We start from the raw sequence: 18,013 nt of genomic DNA, 5'->3' as shown, positions 1-18,013 counted from the left end.
GCAGTTCGGGACGGCAATAATATAGTTTTGAGTAGCCCTTTTGCGATGAGCAGCCCCACAAGCTCCTCATCTATTCTATTAAGAAAAAGATGATCAGTGAAGAAGGGAAAATGACCAATCTACGGGACATTAAAAAAGGAATGAAGCATACCGCCGCCGGGAGGGAGGTTCACGGACGCCTCACTCGCGACCATCATTCTTAAAAACAGACCAGCCAGCCACACCGTAGGGCCGACTCCTCCACCGAACCCCCTCTCTTCCGGTGAGGAAACCGAGGATGAGGACCGGGAAGGGAAGTATCCTGTCCCGCTACCGTGGTCTGGTCTCCGCCTCCCCGCGTGCGCACGCGCACTGGTCCCATTTCCCACGCACCCGCCTCTACCTGAGCTGCACCCGCAACCAAAACCTACCTCTCCCCTCCGCCCCCGCCCCGCCTCTCCCCTCCGCCCCCGCCCCGCCCCGCTCTTCCGGCCGGTGTCCTTAGGCTGCCACCCCACCCCACCCCACCCCACCCCACCCCACCCCACCCGGCTTGGAGATCGGCGCACCTGGGCTGGGGGAGCTGGTGGGCACTCCCAGAGTCGGGGCATCACCGCCGCTTGGAGTTGCCACGGCGACGGGGAGGATCTCGATGGAGACAGCATCCCCGGGTCCCCGCAGGATACGGATTAACCCCTTCTCCTCCAGCTCCTCCACCTTCAGCTCTAGAGCCGAGGGCCTTGCGGAGGCCGGGGCAGGCCCTTTCTCGGGCTCGGGTGGACGCCGGGGGGCGCCCATGGCCGTGGAATCGCTGAAGCGCTCCTGCAAGCCCCAGGGGAGGGGTCAGTGCGCACCGGCAGGCCTGTCGCCGAGCCCCATCGCCTTCCCAGGGCGGAGGGAGGGATAGCGTCTAGAAGCCCCAACTGGGCTGTTCTGGGGAACCCAGACGCCCCGAGCCCGGCCCCGGCCCCAACCTCACCCGCATGGCCTCCAGCTCCTTCCGGGCCTGGCTGAGCTGCTTCTCCAGCTCGGCGATCTTAGCCATGGACTCGTTCTCCGCGTCCCGAAGCCGCTCTGTCAGCTGTGGCGGCGGCACATGGTGAGTTCCCACCCGCACCCAGGCACTGGCACCACCAGGCACTGGCACCACCGGCGAGGGGGCGGCATCAGGCCTGGCCGTCTGGAGAGCTGGGGGCGGCTTCCTGACGCACAGCCCAAGGTGTTGGGTGGGCCGAGCCTGGCACTTGAACCCAAGTGGGTGAGGCACTGAGGGCGCTAACGTTCTCTCGGAAGGGGAATCCAAGGCCCCACCAATGGGGGAGGTAGATGAAGAGGAAACCTAGCTGGGAGGGGCCTTAGGCTGGACGGTCCCCCCAAGTCAGGGCCTGGGGTCTGGGCACTGGGAGAGGAGGGGGCCTGTCGTCCCCAGGGGCCCCGCACAGTGTAGGAGCTCAGTGAACACTCACTGAGAAAGACACCCAGAAAGGATTGAGGATGTAGGTTCAGGTAAAACGCAGGAGCCAGGCAGCCATGCCCAATTCACTCCTAGAACCAGTGTTAAGCCCAGCGCCTGAGGCCGGTGTGGGGACCTGTGGGCCTATGTTCGGGGCCAAGTTCAGGAGCGGCTCTCACCAGGGTCACCTGCTCCTGCAGCTCCTCCATGTGCTCCAGCACAGCGTTCTTGGTCTCCGTGTCCTCCAGCAGCACGCCCACGTCAAACACATTGTCCAGGTACGCCTGGATCTGCACCTGCAGCTTGTCGCTCTCTGTGACCCGAAGCTTCTGTCTCCCAGAGGGAAAGGTGGGTGAGGCCTGGTGTGAGGGGGTCTTTCCAACACCACCCCATCCCCACCAGAGCCCAGAGGAAGGGGCCGGAGCCCTAGCCTGCTTTTTCCCCTTGATTCTTTTTTCTTTTGAGTTTTTGTTTGTTTGTTTGTTTTTAGATAGAAAGAAGGGGAGATAGAAACATCGATAAGAGAGAAACATCATTGAGCAGCTGCCTCCTGCATGCCCCCCATTGGGGATCAAGCCTACAACCCCAGCATGTGCCCTGACCGGGAATCAAACTGGTGACCTCTTGGTTCATGAGTCGATGCTCAACCACTGAGCCACACTGGCCGGGCTCCTTTATTCTTTATGGAGATATAATTCACTATTTTAAACTGTACAGCTCAGGAGTTCTTAGTATAGTCACAAGGTTGTGCAACCATTATTGCTATCTAATTCCAGAACCCTGTCCCCATTAGCAGCCACTCCCCATTCTCTCCTCCCCCGGCCCCTGCCAACCACCAATCCACTTTCTATCCCTATGGACTTACCTATTCTGGACATTTTCTATAAAAGCATCATACATTATGTGGTGCTTTGTGTCTGACTTCTTTCACTTATCATAATGTTTTCAAGGCTCTGTGTTGTAGCATGGATCAGTATTTCATTCCTTTTGTGGCTGAATAATATTCCCTTGTGTAGAAATAGCACCCTAGCCTGCTGCTAGTCGTGGCTTAATCAATCCGATCCCAAAGGCCCTCCCCCACGAAGTCTCCCAAGGAATTCGAGAAGAAAACTGCAGCTTCTCTGCTCAGGCCAGGAAGCACCAAGCCCCCTGTCCGCCTTCCCCAGGGAAAGGAGCTGCCATGGCCGGCCCATCCGGTGTGCGCCAGCTCTCCCCTTGGCCCAGTCTCTCTGCCCTCCCCATAGTGTGCTCCGGGAGCCAGACCCAGGGCCACCTAAAGCCCGTTCTCGTGCCCGGCTCCATGGACTGGGTGTCTATTATGTGGCAGACGCCATCCTATGGAGAGCCATTATTATCGCTAAGATTCTCCTATTTTACAGATGGGAAAACTGAGACTCAGAGAGAAGAGACCTCTCCAAGGTCACATTGGCTAGGAAGTGACAGAGCCAGGATTTGAACCCAAGCCTGCCTGACCCCAACACCCATGCTGCCAACCACTGAGCCATACTCCGGGCAAACGGTTAAGTCCGGGGAGAGTGCAGGGCTCACCTCCAAGTACAGGTCCAGGCCCAGGTGGGTGAACTCATATTGCAGGAAGACTCGGAAGTTCATGTTCTCCACTGAGTGCACCACGATGTTGATGAATTGCATGCAGGCCACCTGGGGGGTGGGGGACATGAGCAGGTCTGTGATCCTCTGGGTGAGGGGTTCTCAGTGCCTTCTGCCCCCCACATACTCCCCAAGTCTGCCTCCCTCATTTCTCACTCCACTAACCCAGCTTTGTCCCTACCCATATTTCTCTCCCATGTCCCCTCCCTCCTGCCTCCCCCTCTCAAACATCTAACCCTCCCCCACCCCCACCCCAACCATCAATCCTCATACTTTGCAGGGGCAGACACCCAGGCCCCTGGCCACACCTTGCATCTGAGAGTGGCCGAGCCCCAGCTGGGCCCCTGAGCTCACCATGAAGTCGATGTTGCTGTCTTCATTCCGGAAGTATTCCATCAGCTTTTCAAAGCGGTGCTGCTCCCCACACACCTGGGTGGGGACAATGGCTGTCACTGAGGGCCCAGGGCTACACCTCCTAAGCCATCTTCCAGCTGCTACAGGCTCCTCTCAAGTTAAATCTCAGTCAGGCCATGATTCTCTTCTGCTCAAAACCTCCCCTCCCCCTCGATCTCTCATAACCCCCTCACTCAGGCCGCACTGGCATCCTGGCACCTCCCCACCTCAGGGCATTTGCACTTCCTGATCCATCTGCCTGGTGTGCTCTTACCTGAGAGAGCCGCCACGCCAAGTCCCTCACTTCCCTCGCAGCTCTGATCAAATCCCACCTTCTCAGGAGGCCTCCCTGACCACCCTGCAACCAGCTCCCGCAACCCCTACAGCACCCCTCACTTTTCCCCCATAGCACCTAGCATTTTCTAAAACACTATATAATTTGCGTGTTTATTCTGTTGTTTATTATCTGCCTTTCCCTGCCGTATTTCTTTTGTGAAATGATCACTAATACATCTCGAGTGCCCACTCTGTGTCTGACACATAGTAGGTGCTCAATAAATATTCCTTAAAGGTATGAATGCCATGTGCTGACTTCTGCATCGTATTCTCAAGCATTCACTTCTCATGAGCCAGTTAACCAGAGTCAGCAACTCTGGATCAAGTCCAACTTGGATATGGCAAGGCTGGGGGTCAGAGGGTCAGCCGATGCTCATAGCTGTCCCTGTCACCCCAGGCAGTGCCCCTACGTGACTCTACACCTTCTCTTCAGAGCTTCCCCACCCCAGATGGTCCCCACCCTGTGTTCCCCAAACGTCCACCTCACATCCCCAACTTCCCCCAGCAGAGGCCACAACTGCCAGCAGGGCTCTAAGAGGACAAGTGCACCTTTGGAGGGGGGGACCTCCAGTACCTCCTTGAAGTTGTCAAAGGCTGCAAGGATGATGTCGTGTCCTCCCCGCACCAGGCACACGGCCGCCAGCAGCTCCAGCACCAGAGCCTTGGTTCTGGGGAGAGAAGTCAGGTTGACCCTCAAGAACAGCAGGCCCAACGCAAAGGTGGACAGGGGCCTGGCTCATGACAGACAGGCAAGCTGGTGAGGGGGGTGGAATGAGCCGGAGCCGTAGTCCTGAGCATGGGGGGACAGAGTAGGCAAGCAGTTAAGTAGCAGGAGAATCTAGATAGAGAAAGGCTAGGGGCCTGGACCTCACCTGGGGTTCTTGTTGTTGAGGCTCAGAGCAATCTCATTGACACAGGCTGGGTGGCTCATGACGAGGCTGAAGCCAGACTGGGGAGAGGGAAGAGGTCAGCTCCTCCAGGCAGGCCCCCAGGACTGCCAGCACTTCTGGGATCGCCAGGGCCACACCACTGCCCTTGCGCTTAGGACGTTCTTTATATCTACCCACAGCCTCTTCGGAGGCAGCCAAAGCCTGGTCCCTCTTTTTAAATACCTTTGTTCAAAAGTCAGTGTCAGGACTCAGCACCTTGGACAGGGAGTCCTCAAAGGCCGGCTTCACTTATCACTCCTCCCAATGAAATAACCCAGAGCTGCTCTCCCCATGGGCCAGGTGACCAGCCTTTCTTGGTGGGTATGCCTAAGTCCCCACGTGGGACATACCCATGCCCGGGTCCTCTAGGGGACCTGGCCAGGAAGGGGCAGAAGATGGTCGGCCTCAAGACCCTGAGCCAACAGCCCGGATCCCCAGGTCCTCCAGTGGAGGACAGGGCGGGGGCACAGTCGGTCCCAGCACCTCAGCGGCTTAGGCAGCCCCTGGTAAGGACTGGCCTGGCTGACCAACCTGGTAGTTCATGATGGCACGCAAGCACATAATGCAGACGTGGACGTCATCCTTCTGGCTGACGATGCGCGAGTTTCGCAGGGTCTTCCTGCTGTGGGCTGGGGTCAGCCTGGGCGGGGTGGGGAGGAGGCAGCAGGGGTCAGAGTCCCAAACCCAGCTTCCTGGCCAAACCCCCAACACTCAGATGGCCTCTGGGGTCAGAGGGGGGCACATCTACCCAACCAAGAGGGTGGCTGAGGACAGGAAGTTCCCCTCAGTCCCTAGGCCTGGGGCCTGACATGCTGGGAGGATGTGGAGGAGGGTGGGTCAGGAAAACAAAGACCCTTAACAGAAACTTGGCATTAAGAAGGGTCACTGTGACCCAGCCAGTGTGACTCAGTGGTTGAGCATCGACCTAGGAGCCAGGAGGTCAAGGTTCGATTCCCGGGCAGGGCACATGCCCGGGTTGTGGGCTTGATCCCCAGTAGGGGCTGTGCAGGAGGCAGCTGATCAATGATTCTCTCTCATCATTGATGTTTCCATCTATCTTCCTCTCTCTTCCTCTCTGAAATCAATAAAAAAAAACACACACGTATTTTTAAGAAGAAGAAGAAAAAAAGAAGGGTTACTGTGTTGTGGAGATGGAGAGCCTATGAGAAAAGACAGTCAAAGCTTGGAAACCGCCATGCAAACGCTCTCCACAAGGGGGCGCTTCCGGCCACATGGGCTTATCTTCCACATGGAGTGGCGGCCTCTGAATTCAGACTGCCTCGTCTCAAACCCCAGTTCACCACTCACTGTGCAAGTTACTCAGTCTCCCTGTGCCTCCGTTTCCTCATTTGTAAAACAGGAATGATAATAACAGCACCTCTCTGATGGGGTTGTTGGGACTATGACATGAGCTCAGAACAGTGCCTGGCACAGAGTAAATGCTGCTAGTATATGAGTGTGCTTAGTCACTCTTTGCTAAAAAGCGTGATTGTTTTCGTTGTTGCAGATCTCGCCAATGGTGACTTCCACATCAGCGCTTCTTGACGATCCTGTCACATGTCCAGCAACACCGTGAGGCCCCACCTTGCCCTCTGCCTGCCGCATTGCCCTGCGCTCATCATTGCAAAACTATGCCTCTTGCTCATGCTGTGCCTTCTGCCTGAAATGCCGTTCCCTGTCCCCATCACTGCCCGTAAAGCCCATACCATCGTCAGGCACAGTTCCCGTGCCACCTCTTCCGGGAAGCCTTCCTGATGCCCCAGTGGCCGCCTCCCTTCTCAGAGCTCACAGTCACACCTCCATGACAGCCTGTCACGCACTGTCCCCTACCAGACCAAGGACTCCCCAGGGCAGGGTACCTGTCTCCTGAGCACCTGCTGCCATGACTGATACATAGGAAAGGCCAAAAAACACTGGTTCAATGAATGAATGAATGAAGCATGTTGTGAGCTTTTGGGTCTTAACATGAAGTTAGTCCTCTTCCTACCCAAAGTAGGAAGAGAGGAAGGTGGGCATCCTCATGAGGCTCCAGGGCCATCTTCTTCCCTCGCCCCACCCCCCAGCAGGATGCCCTAAGTTAGAGTGGGGTGACCTATCCACAGCAGCTGAACCCAGGGGCATCAGTTGAACGCCTCACCCCACCCACCACCACCCGGGAGACCACCAGGCATGCACCTGCCCCCAGGCAACTACATACCGGGGAGAAGGGGGGCACCTGGAGGCCGCATGGAAGAAAACAGGGGGTTAGATGGATACAAGAGGGGTCCCATTCACCCAGAAACCGCCTCCTTATTCCAGACCCACCCAGATGCCCATCCCTGCCCCGAGCTCTGTTTGAGGCCCTCACTCTGACCCCTAATGCCAGGCTACCCCTCCCACCATCCCCGATGTCCCAGAGTGAGGCTGGCTGTCTGCAGAGATCTAGGGGTGAATTCTCCTTTCTCCCCATCACCCCGCCAGGGGGCCCACGTACTTGACGGTCAGGTGGCGACTCCTGGGCTGTGGCACCGAGGAGGCGGGTGGGCCCTTGCTGAGGTCTTCCACTGACTGCTCCAGGGGCTTGCTCTTCTCCGAGCTTGGGGCCCCATTGTCTGTGCTCTCCATGTCATACCTGAGGGTCAGAGTGGGGTTGGAGGCCAACACTGCAGGGGAACTTAAGCGAAGACTGGGGGGAAGTGAGGGGAGAGACAGTCCTGCAGGAGAGACGAGTGGGCAGGAGGAAGCTGTGTTCTTGGCACTGTGTTGGGTTTAGTAGGGGGAGAGGGAATAGTGGAACAGAAGAGGAAGACACCAGGTCCCAGCTGGGCTCCCCAAGATACATCCCGCCCCGTCCATGGCAGGCCTTCAGGAAGAGGCATGGCTCAAGGCCAGTGCAGGGTCCAGGGTAGCTAGGGCTGCACGGGGTGGAGTGACCAGGGGAGCGGCAAGGTACAGAAAGGCGCGGATCAGCACTCAGGAGCAGCACGCGGGCAAGGGCAGGGGCTTACGTGACAGAGCACTGGGCAAAGGCCAGGTAATCGAGGAGCACATCCAGGCCGCGGTTCTCCTCGTTGAGGAACTCCTGCACCCACCTGCAGACACAGGCTCCTTCAGCACCGGCAGGAAGGTCCTGCCCAGGGTGGGCCCACAGGACAGGCACGGGCCCCTGGGGCGCACTTTCCCCAGGGATGCTCGGGGGCTCAGGCAGGACCCACGGCCTGGCCATGCCTCAAGGGGTGTGGGTAGAGGAGGCAGAGAAGCTGTCCTGGAGACCTACCCCGGAGGTGGCCCACAGGGGAGAGGAGGGGTAGGAGGGGACTCAGCAAGGGAAGCCCCGGGGGCTGCCTGGAGGCAGAGCTCTTCCGGGCCCTCCCGAGGAAAGCTGAGCCCTGGCTCACCCGATGTGGTTTGTCCTCAGGGAGATCTCCAGCTCCCGCAGCACCTGAGTGGACTCCTGGACTCGCCTCTTAAACTGGGGGCCAAGAACAGGGGAGTCTAGTGGGTGGAGCCCCGCCTCCCACAGGCCCACCAAGCCCTGCGGCAGCAGCCAGCCCTTCCCCCATTACTGGCCTTTCACGTTCAGCCGCCCCCACCACCTCCTCACACCTGCCCCAGAATAAGCATTCTCAGGCTACACAAACTCCCCCATGCACAGACACGCAGGGTGCACACACAGACATACAGCACACACACCCGGGACCACAGGGCACACACACATATTCAAACACGAATACCCCAGGTACACACACACATGCACATCCAGACACAAATGTAAGGTACCTACACATCTACACACAGACACGTGGGGTACACACACACCCTGTACATGGACTCAAAGATACACATAGCCCGGCCGGTGTGGCTCAGTGGTTGAGCGTTGACCTATAAACCAGGAGGTCACGGTTCGATTCCAGGTCAGGGCACATGCCTGAGTTGCAGGCTCCATCCCCGGTGGGGGGTGTGCAGGAGGCAGCCGATCAATGATCTCTCATCATTGATATTTCTATCTCTCTCTCCCTCTCCCTTCCTCTCTGGAATCAATAAAATATATATATATATATATATTTTAAAAGGTACACACATATCCATATGTGAATACAAAAGTACACACATGCACATTCATGCACAGACACACGGGGCGCACACACCTATACAAGTACACACGCGTGTGCAGTGTAAGCACACACAGGATATGCAGAGGAACCTGTGCAAGTGCCTGCCCAGGGCACTCAGTCCCTGTGAACACACACTCACACATGCACCCACACAACCACAGGCAAGTTTATACACACAGTTACTCCAGCTGCCCAGAGCTTAGAAGTGCAGGGGGAAAGGAACAGAGAAAAAGGGGGAGACATGTACCCCCAGGTTGGACATCCAATCCGATGCTACCTTTCGGCTGACCCCACCAGTTTCCAGGTAGCTCTTCAGCTTCTGGATATAGGCTGTGGGGGGGTTCTTGACTTGAAACCGCTCCTGGGGAGATGGAATGGGGTGTACAGGAACCAGCCAGGGCAAATGACCAGCTTTGTCCCAACATCCCATTCTCAGCTTTGACCCCACGTTCCTGGGAAATACCAAAGCCCTAACCAAACCATCAGCCAGGCCACTTCCAAAGACCCCAGGCCTGGGCCCAGCCTTTCCTTCCCACTGTGGCTCTAGCACAGTCTTGGGTGGAGTTTGGAGGGGTCAGTCCTGCCATACACCCCACCTGGGAGGAGGGGACTCAGACCCCCCAGTAGGGGGCACCCTCCCAGCTGGGTATGCTGGGAAGAAAACACTGGAGGGACCTTATGAACAGGCCCGGGTCCTCCGCAGGCTGGGGGCCCCTTCCCCAGGACACTACCCGAGCTGTCCAATCACCTGGGAGGTTAGGAACTCCTGTGTGTGCCCATCTCCTGGGCTCCTGACTCCCCGCCCCACCCAGCGCTCCAGGAGCCACTCCCACAAAGAGGTGGTGGCCTATCAAAGGCTCCTACCAGAGGAGCTCCCATCCTTCCCACCCCGGGCCCCTCACACCTGCCCAGCCCTCCACCTTCCACCTCTCCCAGGCTTTTGAGCCCAACCTGAGAAGCCAGGCCCAGTGGCAGGGACCCCCTACTACAGCCTCAGAGCCTCTGGTGGTAGCTCTCCCCCCCCTCCCCAAGGCCTCGCCCTTTCCCCACCCCCAACCCCAGACTCCAGCCCTGCCAGCTCCTCCCCTCCATTAGCAGCCGCAGAAGGCCTAGCCCTGGCTCCCAGGGGAGACTCCCTGCTCCCCTCTCCCCACCCTCAGCCACCGGGCCACAGGCCCGCCTCCCTGTTCACTAAAATCACTGCAGCCACAAGGCCCCGCCCTGTCCCGGCAGTGGGAGGGGTCCTCCGGCTACCATGGACAGCAGCCCTAGAAGCTGGCAGGGCCAGGGCAGCCAGTGAGCCTTGAAGGTGGCAGCCCAGGCTCCTGACTGCGCAAACCAAACCGAGGCAGGGGTTCTAGTCCCTGCTCCACCACTTAGCAACCGGTGGGCTTGGGGAGCTGCGTGGTGGACGGCAGCTCCTCCGGACCCAAGGTTAAAGGAGGACAGGGACCCTGCCCACTTCCCCTGGGGTCAGGCAAAGATGTCCAACCCCGGGGGATTCCCTTTCTTCCCCCGCCGGGAGCTGGAGGGTGGACAGAGGCTGCTCCAGGAAGCTGAGCGGGAGGATGGTGACACAGCCCCAGCTGAACCGGCTAGCTCATGGACTAGCCCCCGCCAGCTCTTCAGAGGACAGACCCAGCCCTGCTCATGACTCATGGGTCTCCAGAGAGGCCCATGTCCAAGAGAGGGCGATTCCGGGGCCCTGCAGCTGCCGCCAGCACCCCAGCGCCTCCCCGCATGCTGCCCTGGCCTCTGGGTAGGGTCTTGGCCCTTTGGGCAGCATGGCAGTGCCTCCTCTCCAGCCAGCCCCAGCCCGGCCGGGGCAGGGCATCCAGTGGCAGAAGGGTCCTGGTACCCACCTGGTCACAGATGAGCTCCCACTTCTTCTCGTTGTCATACTGGCTCAGCAGCTGGACCTTGTCCGGGGGCAAGTTCATGCAGTTCTGGGAGGGGGAGGACAAGACAAAGACCCTGAGCCTGGGGCCCAGCAGGGAGGGAGGGGGCACGGGCATTTTCAGGGAACCCACTAGGGACCAGCTCCCTAGAGGTCTGTCATACACATGAATCCCTGTCACACTCACCTCGGGAGACAAGTAACATTAGCCAATGAGGAAACTGAGGCACCGAGGTGGAGCGCCCTGCCCTAGGCCCAACAGCTAGAAAGTGACATTGAGATTTGGATAGGAGTCGGCCTGACCCTGGGCCTGAGCTCTGTCACCCCACACCAACTCCCTGGCACACCTGGCATGCAGGCAGGAGTGTAGGTTCTCAGCCTAACTTCCTGGGACCTCAAACACCTCTGGGCTCATCTCCCCATCTATACTAATAAAAGGGTAATATGCTAATTAGACCGGACGTCTTCTGGACAAAGCCACGGTGGCAGGGGCTGAGGCAGAGGCAGTTGGGGGTGATCAGGCTGGCAGGGGAGGGCAGTTAGGGGCAATCAGGCAGGCAGGCAGGCAAGTGGTTAGGAGCCAGTGGTCCCGGATTTCGAGAGGGATGTCTGACTGCTGGTTTAGGCCCGATAAACCGGCAGTCAGACAGCCCCCAAGGGGTCCCAGATTGGAGAGGGTGAAGGCCGGGCTGAGGGATACCCCCCTCCCGTGCACAAATTGTGTGCACCAGGCCTCTAGTGTGCAATAAGAAGGTATCATCCCTTCTCCATTGGGGCGAGAAGCTAACAGGAGAGCCATCTACAGACAGGCTCCAGTGTGGCCACACACCACCAGACACCACATGCCCAGCCCAGGGCACCAGTGTCTCACAAACACCAGAAAAACCTCTTTGTTGATCCTCACCTGAGCATATTTTTCCAGTGATTTTTAGAGAGAGTGGAAGGGAGGGGGAGAGACAGAGAGCTAGAAACATCAATGTGAGAGAGACACATCGATTGGTTGCCTCCCACACGTGCCCCAACCAGGGCCGGGGATCGAGCCTGCAACCGAGGTACATGCCCTTGACCCTTGCCCAGAATCGAACCCGGGACCTTTCAGTCCAAGGGCCAACACTCTATCCACTGAGCCGAATCGGCTAGGGCCGTGGTCGGCAAACTGCGGCTTTCGAGCCACATGCGGCTCTTTGGCCCCTTGAGTGTGGCTCTTCCTAAGCCTTAGGAGTACCCTAATTAAGTTAATAACAATGTACCTACCTATATCATTTAAGTTTAAAAGATTTGGCTCTCAAAGAAATTTCAATCGTTGTACTGTTGACATTTGGCTCTGTTGACTAATGAGTTTGCGGACCACTGGGCTAGGGCAACACCAAAAAATCTTGCAATGATGCAGACAGCAGCCTTCTTCCCCATCCCTCTCCAGCCCCTCCCACCTCGTCACTTCTGGAAAGAAGGAGATGGAGACAGGCTGAGGGAGATGAGGTCAGAAGGTCAGGGAATTCCAAGCAGGTGCATCATGGCTTCGGGGGTGGGAGGGGGGATTCCACGGGAAGGTCACCCAGCCACAGGACCTGGGGAGCGCAGACAGCATGCTGGGTCTGTGGCCCAGGCTGGGTCTGTGGTACCGGTGGCCCAGGCTGGGACTCCCCTCGGGAGCTAAGGAAACCTCAGCAGGGCTCTGCCTGGGTCCTCATGGGTGTGGTGTCCCTGTCGAGCCCCTCCCCCACAGGGCAGGCATACGGTCCTGCTGGGGCTGTGGAGTCACCGGGTGTTGCCAGCACTCAGGGCTCCTGGACCCCCAAGACTTAGCAGGTCTTCCTAATAGACCCAGAAGACGATGCCAATTCACCCCAATGCAGTAAACCTCAGGTTTATTGAGTGTCTACTATGTGTCAGCCCCCAGGAAACAGTTCTTGCCCCCCAGGAGCTCCAAGTCTCCTGGGGCGATATGAGAGGAAGCCCGGTCCCCAGCTCACGTCGCCCTGACGCGCAGACGGGAGGCCACAGCTGGAACTGAGAGGGGCCACACCCACCGAGGCCCACAGCCAGCTTCCTCTCTGGGGTGCTGGGCCTAGCGCTAGGGCTCTGCCCAGACCTCATCCCCAAAATCACAGCCCTGGGTCAGCCCCAGACCACAGGAAGCTGCGCGCTCAGCCTCCATTGCCCAAGCTTTCTGTCTGGGCCCCGAGGTGAAAGGTGAAACTGCCCTTCCAGCAGCCCCCCAGGCCGGCTGGGCGTGGGGATGCGTCACTCCTCACCCTGCTTGTGAAAGGAGCCCCGACTGGGGAAACTGCTACTGCCTCAGCCACTACCTCCTCCAACCCAACCAGGGCCACGGCCAGAGCAGCTCCTGCCCTTGGGGAGGGTTCTACTGGGCCAGGGAGGCCTCCCTGCTCTCTCTCTCTCTCTCTCTCTCTCTCTCTCTCTCTCTCTCATCCATCCCCACCCCACAGAGACCCAGGGCGGGGCAGGGCTAAAGTGATGGGGCAAGGCTGAGGGGAAGGAAGAAGCAGTGAGGGAGGGAGGACAGGCAATAACAAGGAAACCGGAGCAGAACCAGAGGGGAGGGAGGTGGGGGGGTGGGTGAGGGGCAGCTGAGCCTTAGGCAGTGGTTCTCAACCTTCTGGCCCTTTAAATACAGTTCCTCATGTTGTGACCCAACCATAAAATTATTTTCGTTGCGACTTCATAACAGTAATGTTGCTACTGTTATGAATCGTCATGTAAATATCTGATATGCAGGATGGTCTTAGGCGAAGGGGTCGCGACCCACAGGTTGAGAACCGCTGCGGCTTGGAGGGAAGAGCCATTTCCCAACATGGGTCTTTCCGGGCCCTCACCCAACCCGGGACCTGTTTGGGGCCTGGAATGGTCCCAGCGGCACCAACCATTGTGGGGGCCGGCTTTGCCTGAAAGCTTACGGAGCCGGGAGCTGGGCACTGCTCTGAGCCTTGCACGCAGGTGACCACTGTCCACTCTCACACCATCACTGGCACCATGATTAGCCCATCTCACAGGTGCCAGCACGGATTAGGGACCGGCCCCAGGTTACAAAGCCAGTAAGAGGGGAGCTGGGTGGGCTTTGAGCCCAGAGCTAACTCTGCTCCAGAGCCCTGGCCCGTCCCCCGGGACAGCACCATGGTAATTAGTGGGGAGGGGAGGCCTCTGCTGGAGCCGGCACACCTGTCCTGACCCAGGGCCTCGGCCCACCCTCTCCCCTCTGCCCCTTCCCCACCTGGCCCCCCTCAGGCCCGCAGGCCCACATGCCAGCCTGCCAGACGGGCTAAATTTAGGCTCCGAGATCAGAAATAGCTCTGACAGCGCTGAGCACTAATTAGCAGCTGTTCCTTGGCCATGCCCACCGAGGAGATGGGCACCCTAGGGAGCGGGAGAGGGGCCAGAGGACGCCACTCACTCTGAGTGGGGTGAGGCCACCCTGAAAAGTAAGAACAGGCCCCCAGACCCAGGGCCCTCAGCAGGGAGGCAGCACGATGGGGCTGAGCCTGGGAGACACGTAGGAATCCGGCTGACAGAGCTCCCATGGACCAGGAAAGGACAGGGAAATCCAGCGGTGTGTGACTTGCCTCCTGGGGTGGGGGCTGCTCTGGGCCCACCAGCCCTATCACTTCTTTGCTCCTTGAGCCTCAATTTCCTTCTCCATAAAATGGGCACACTTGCCTGGCCCGTGTGGCTCAGTGGTTGAGCATCGACCTATGAACCAGGAGGTCACGGTTCGATTCCCAGTCAGGGCACATCCCTGGGTTTCAGGCTGCGTCCCCAGTGTGGGGCGTGCAGGAGGCAGCCAATCGATGATTCTCTCTCATCGTTGATGTTTCTCTCTCTCTCTCTCTCCCTCTCTCTTCCTGTCTGAAATCAATAAAATATATTTTAAAAATAAATAAATAAATAATACAATGGGCACACTTCCCTCCTGCCTCAGACCCACAGAGCTCCTAGGAACCCCCGTTCGAAGCTGTGTTCTGGTGGCAGTAAGACTCTTCAGTCATGCACCACAATGAAGAGGCACTTCGGGGGGTGGGGAAGTGCGTCTCTGATCCCAAGGTGAGGGGTCGTGTGGTGAGAAGTTAGTGAAAACATCCAGATAAAACAAACCTGCCTCCAAGGCTTGGCCAAAAATGACCTGGCCCTTCAGCACCCTCCCCCGCTCCCTGCACGCTTTGGGTCAGAGGGAGGAGGAGGTAGGCTTCATCTCCTGGGGTGTAGCCAAGAAAAGGAGCTGATTTCCCAATGTTTCTTTCTTTCTTTTTTATCCCAATATTTCTATTAGAATGTGTGGAGATCAGCCCGACCTGCATGGCTCAGTGATTGAGCATCAGCCTATGAACTAGGAGGTCACAGTTCGATTCCTGGTCAGGGCACATGCCTGGGTTGTGGGCTTGATCCCCAGTGTGGGGTGTGCAGGAGGCAGCCAATCAATGATTCTCTCTCATCATTGATGTTTCTGTCTCTCTCCCCTCCTTGCCTTTCTGAAATCCATAAAAATATTTAAAAAAAAAAAAAGGTGTGGAGATCAGTCTCCTTCCCTACTCCTACCTCTCTGAGTGCCAGAGGGTCCTCCAGCCTTGCTCCCCCAGGACCAGGCCCTGGCAGGCCTTTACGACGCCCCCAGTGCTGACGTCAGGAGGCGTCCCTGGAGACTGAGGGGCTCCGGCTACATCTGGACACGGCCACACCCTCCAGTTTCACTTTCATTTGAGCTGAGACTAATTCCAAGCCACCTGCCCACCCTCTCCCCTTGGAGCCCCAGGATACCCTTGAACTTGGGCACCAACCCCAGTCTCAGACCAGCCCTGCAGGGGTTCCACAGCCTAATGAGCCTAGAAGTGGCCCTGTCCCCCAGCCCCCACGTCTCCATCTATCTCCCCCACCCACCTCTATCTGGCCTCAACCTTGGTTTTAGAGCTCTCAGCATATCTCCAAAAACAATCAATTTTATCCACTTAAAAAAATTCCAACATCTAGATTTTCTGGGGCTCTTAGGGCCAGCAATCCAGGCTTATAGGAGAGGGTTGTGGGGTAACCCAAGCCTAGGATCAAGTACTGAAAACCCCAGAAAGTTAACAGTTTCTCCCATCAGGGTTCAAGGATTCCCACAGCAGGGACAAGGACAAGCAGGGTGGGAGCCAGGGCCGCAGGCACTGCCCATAAAGCCAAGTTGGTAGGAGAACAACAACAATAATAATAAATAGTCCCAGCCTGGCTGGTGTGGCTCAGTGGTTGAGTGTAGATGTCTGAATCAAGAGGTCACAGTTCAATTCCCGGTCAGGGCACAAGCCTGGGATGTGGGCTCGATCCCCAGTGGGAGGCATGCAGGAGGTAGCTGATCAATGATTCCCTCTCATCATTCTCTCTCATCATTGATGTTTCTATCTCTCTCTCCCTCTCCCTTCCTCCCTGAAATCAATGAAAATTATATTTAAACACTAATAATAAATACTCCCAAAACATTCTGTGCGAGGTTCCATTCTCAATGCTTTAACTCATTGAAACCTCAACAACAAGCCTACGGGATTGACACTATTTCAGTCCCCATTTCACAAATGAGAAACGGAGGCACGGAGAGATTCAGTCGCTAGCCCACGGTGACCTGGCTGGCAAGCAGGTAAGACGATTCCCTTCCCTCTAAAGAAGGAGCACCGAGGACTATGAAAAATGTGGGTCCCGGCCCCCCAGGTCTTCTGCAGACAGCCTGGCCCAGTCTCCCGTCTGAGGAATCAGGAACAGCCAGCCCCATTTCCTGCCACCCAGCACCCTACGCTTCCTGTTGTTGCCCACACCGAGCTCTTACTCACTGGGGAACCCCCCCCACCACCACCACCACCAGCGCACCCTCTCTCAGAGGGAAGTGGAGGCCTCCCTGCCCCCTTCCACATGTGCGTACAGTTAACCACCTACCGTTAGCAACACCGCTGCCCCACCCTCCGAGGGAGGCGGGCCTCCCGCTCGTGGTTTCCGGCCGCCAGGCAGTTTTCGGTGTAGGCCCTACTGTTGCCGACCTGCATGATGGCAGGGAAGGCAGCCTGGCCGGTGATGGCTAAAGACAGCAACCTTGGTTGGTCTTGGTAAGGGGGGTAGGGGCAGGGGAGAGGCCCAAGTGGGCTCTTTCATCTAGAAGGGCCCCAAGATGGAGAGGACCGGACCGACCCCACCGTCATCCCCCCGCCTCACAGTGCAGAGTGTTTACTGAGCACCTGCTCTGCGTCAGGCACTGTGCTAAGCCCTCTATCTAATCCCCTCAACTCTATTTATTTTTTAATATTTTAATTGATTTTTTAGAGAGAGGGGAAGGGAGAAGGACAGAGAGATAGAAACATCAATGAGAGAATCATCGATCGGCTGCCTCCTGCACGCCCCCCACTGGGGATCAAGCCCACAACCCGGGCATGTGCCCTGACTAGGAATTGACCTCCTGGTTCATGGGTCAATGCTCAACGACTGAGCCACACAGGGCGGGTCCCTCCACTCTATTTAATCCCTCCAACAGTCCTAGGAGGCGGGCAGATGCCATTACTATCCTCTTTTCACACGTGAGGAAAACTGAAGCTCAGAGGGGACAGATGACTTGCTCAAGGTCACAAAGTGGCAAAGACAAAATGCAGCACCCAAACTTCACGCCCCCAAAGCCCAGGAATCTCCTCTGCCTTTCCCACGAGTAACCCCGGCCCCTCCCAGAGGCAGGAGGCCCGAGCCACCTTCCAGGGCTCCATGTTTCTGGGAAAAATGCAGAGGTGGCCCTCCGAGCAGCCCCACCTGCTCCTGCCCATCTCACCCAGCTCTTTGCCAACTGGCCCCAGATGTCACTGTGAATCATGCCCACCGCGTCCCTGGGTGCCAGGGCCAGCATGTGCCCGCCCTGCCTGCTGGGAGTGTCAACCCACAGCCTCTGCCCAGCCCAGCATCTGACCACATGGCCACCACTCCACTGGGATCCTCTGTGTGAGACCCCCCCAGAGATGGGAGGCCTGAGCCACCCCACAGCTACGTGCCCCCATACTTCATCTGCCCCACCCCAGGGAGGGAGCTGGTCAAGGAGACAGCGCCTCCCTGGCAGGCCCACAGCAGGGAGATACCACCTCTGCTCTGTACACCAGCTCCAGGGGGGAAGGGGTCCAGCTAAAGCAGGATCCCAGCACCCACACCCTGCTTGGGGCTGTCCTGACCCCTCCACACAGCCTAGCCAAGTGCCCATGACCCTGGGCACAGGCTAAGGGCACTCCCGGGTAGCTAGGCCCCATCAGCAGATTCTTCTCCAAGTGGGTCCAGCCTCCTTTCTGGGATGCCAGCATCACTCTCAGCCTCAGGCACA

General features: G+C 57.8%; 1 protein-coding gene across 1 annotated transcript in view; it reads right to left on the bottom strand.

Moving 5' to 3' along the window:
- FMNL1 (formin like 1) overlaps positions 1 to 18,013 on the bottom strand; it is a 27,180-nt gene that overhangs the window by 5,777 nt on the left and 3,390 nt on the right. Inside the window, exons 2-14 of the mRNA XM_014447413.2 lie at positions 10,655 to 10,738; positions 9,040 to 9,153; positions 8,076 to 8,149; positions 7,686 to 7,769; positions 7,172 to 7,309; positions 5,230 to 5,338; positions 4,642 to 4,718; positions 4,344 to 4,437; positions 3,395 to 3,469; positions 2,981 to 3,091; positions 1,612 to 1,761; positions 959 to 1,060; positions 518 to 801 (exon numbers count right to left, since the gene is read on the bottom strand). Coding sequence (XP_014302899.1) covers positions 518 to 801; positions 959 to 1,060; positions 1,612 to 1,761; positions 2,981 to 3,091; positions 3,395 to 3,469; positions 4,344 to 4,437; positions 4,642 to 4,718; positions 5,230 to 5,338; positions 7,172 to 7,309; positions 7,686 to 7,769; positions 8,076 to 8,149; positions 9,040 to 9,153; positions 10,655 to 10,738 — 1,496 coding nt within the window. The remainder of the gene's footprint in view (positions 1 to 517; positions 802 to 958; positions 1,061 to 1,611; positions 1,762 to 2,980; positions 3,092 to 3,394; positions 3,470 to 4,343; positions 4,438 to 4,641; positions 4,719 to 5,229; positions 5,339 to 7,171; positions 7,310 to 7,685; positions 7,770 to 8,075; positions 8,150 to 9,039; positions 9,154 to 10,654; positions 10,739 to 18,013) is intronic.

The sequence above is a fragment of the Myotis lucifugus genome, unplaced genomic scaffold, assembly GCF_000147115.1.
Source record: "Myotis lucifugus unplaced genomic scaffold, Myoluc2.0 scaffold_652, whole genome shotgun sequence".
Classification (NCBI taxonomy): Eukaryota; Metazoa; Chordata; class Mammalia; order Chiroptera; family Vespertilionidae; genus Myotis; species Myotis lucifugus.
Note: the sequence above shows the minus strand (reverse complement) of the source record. Positions and strands in the feature narration are given on the sequence as shown.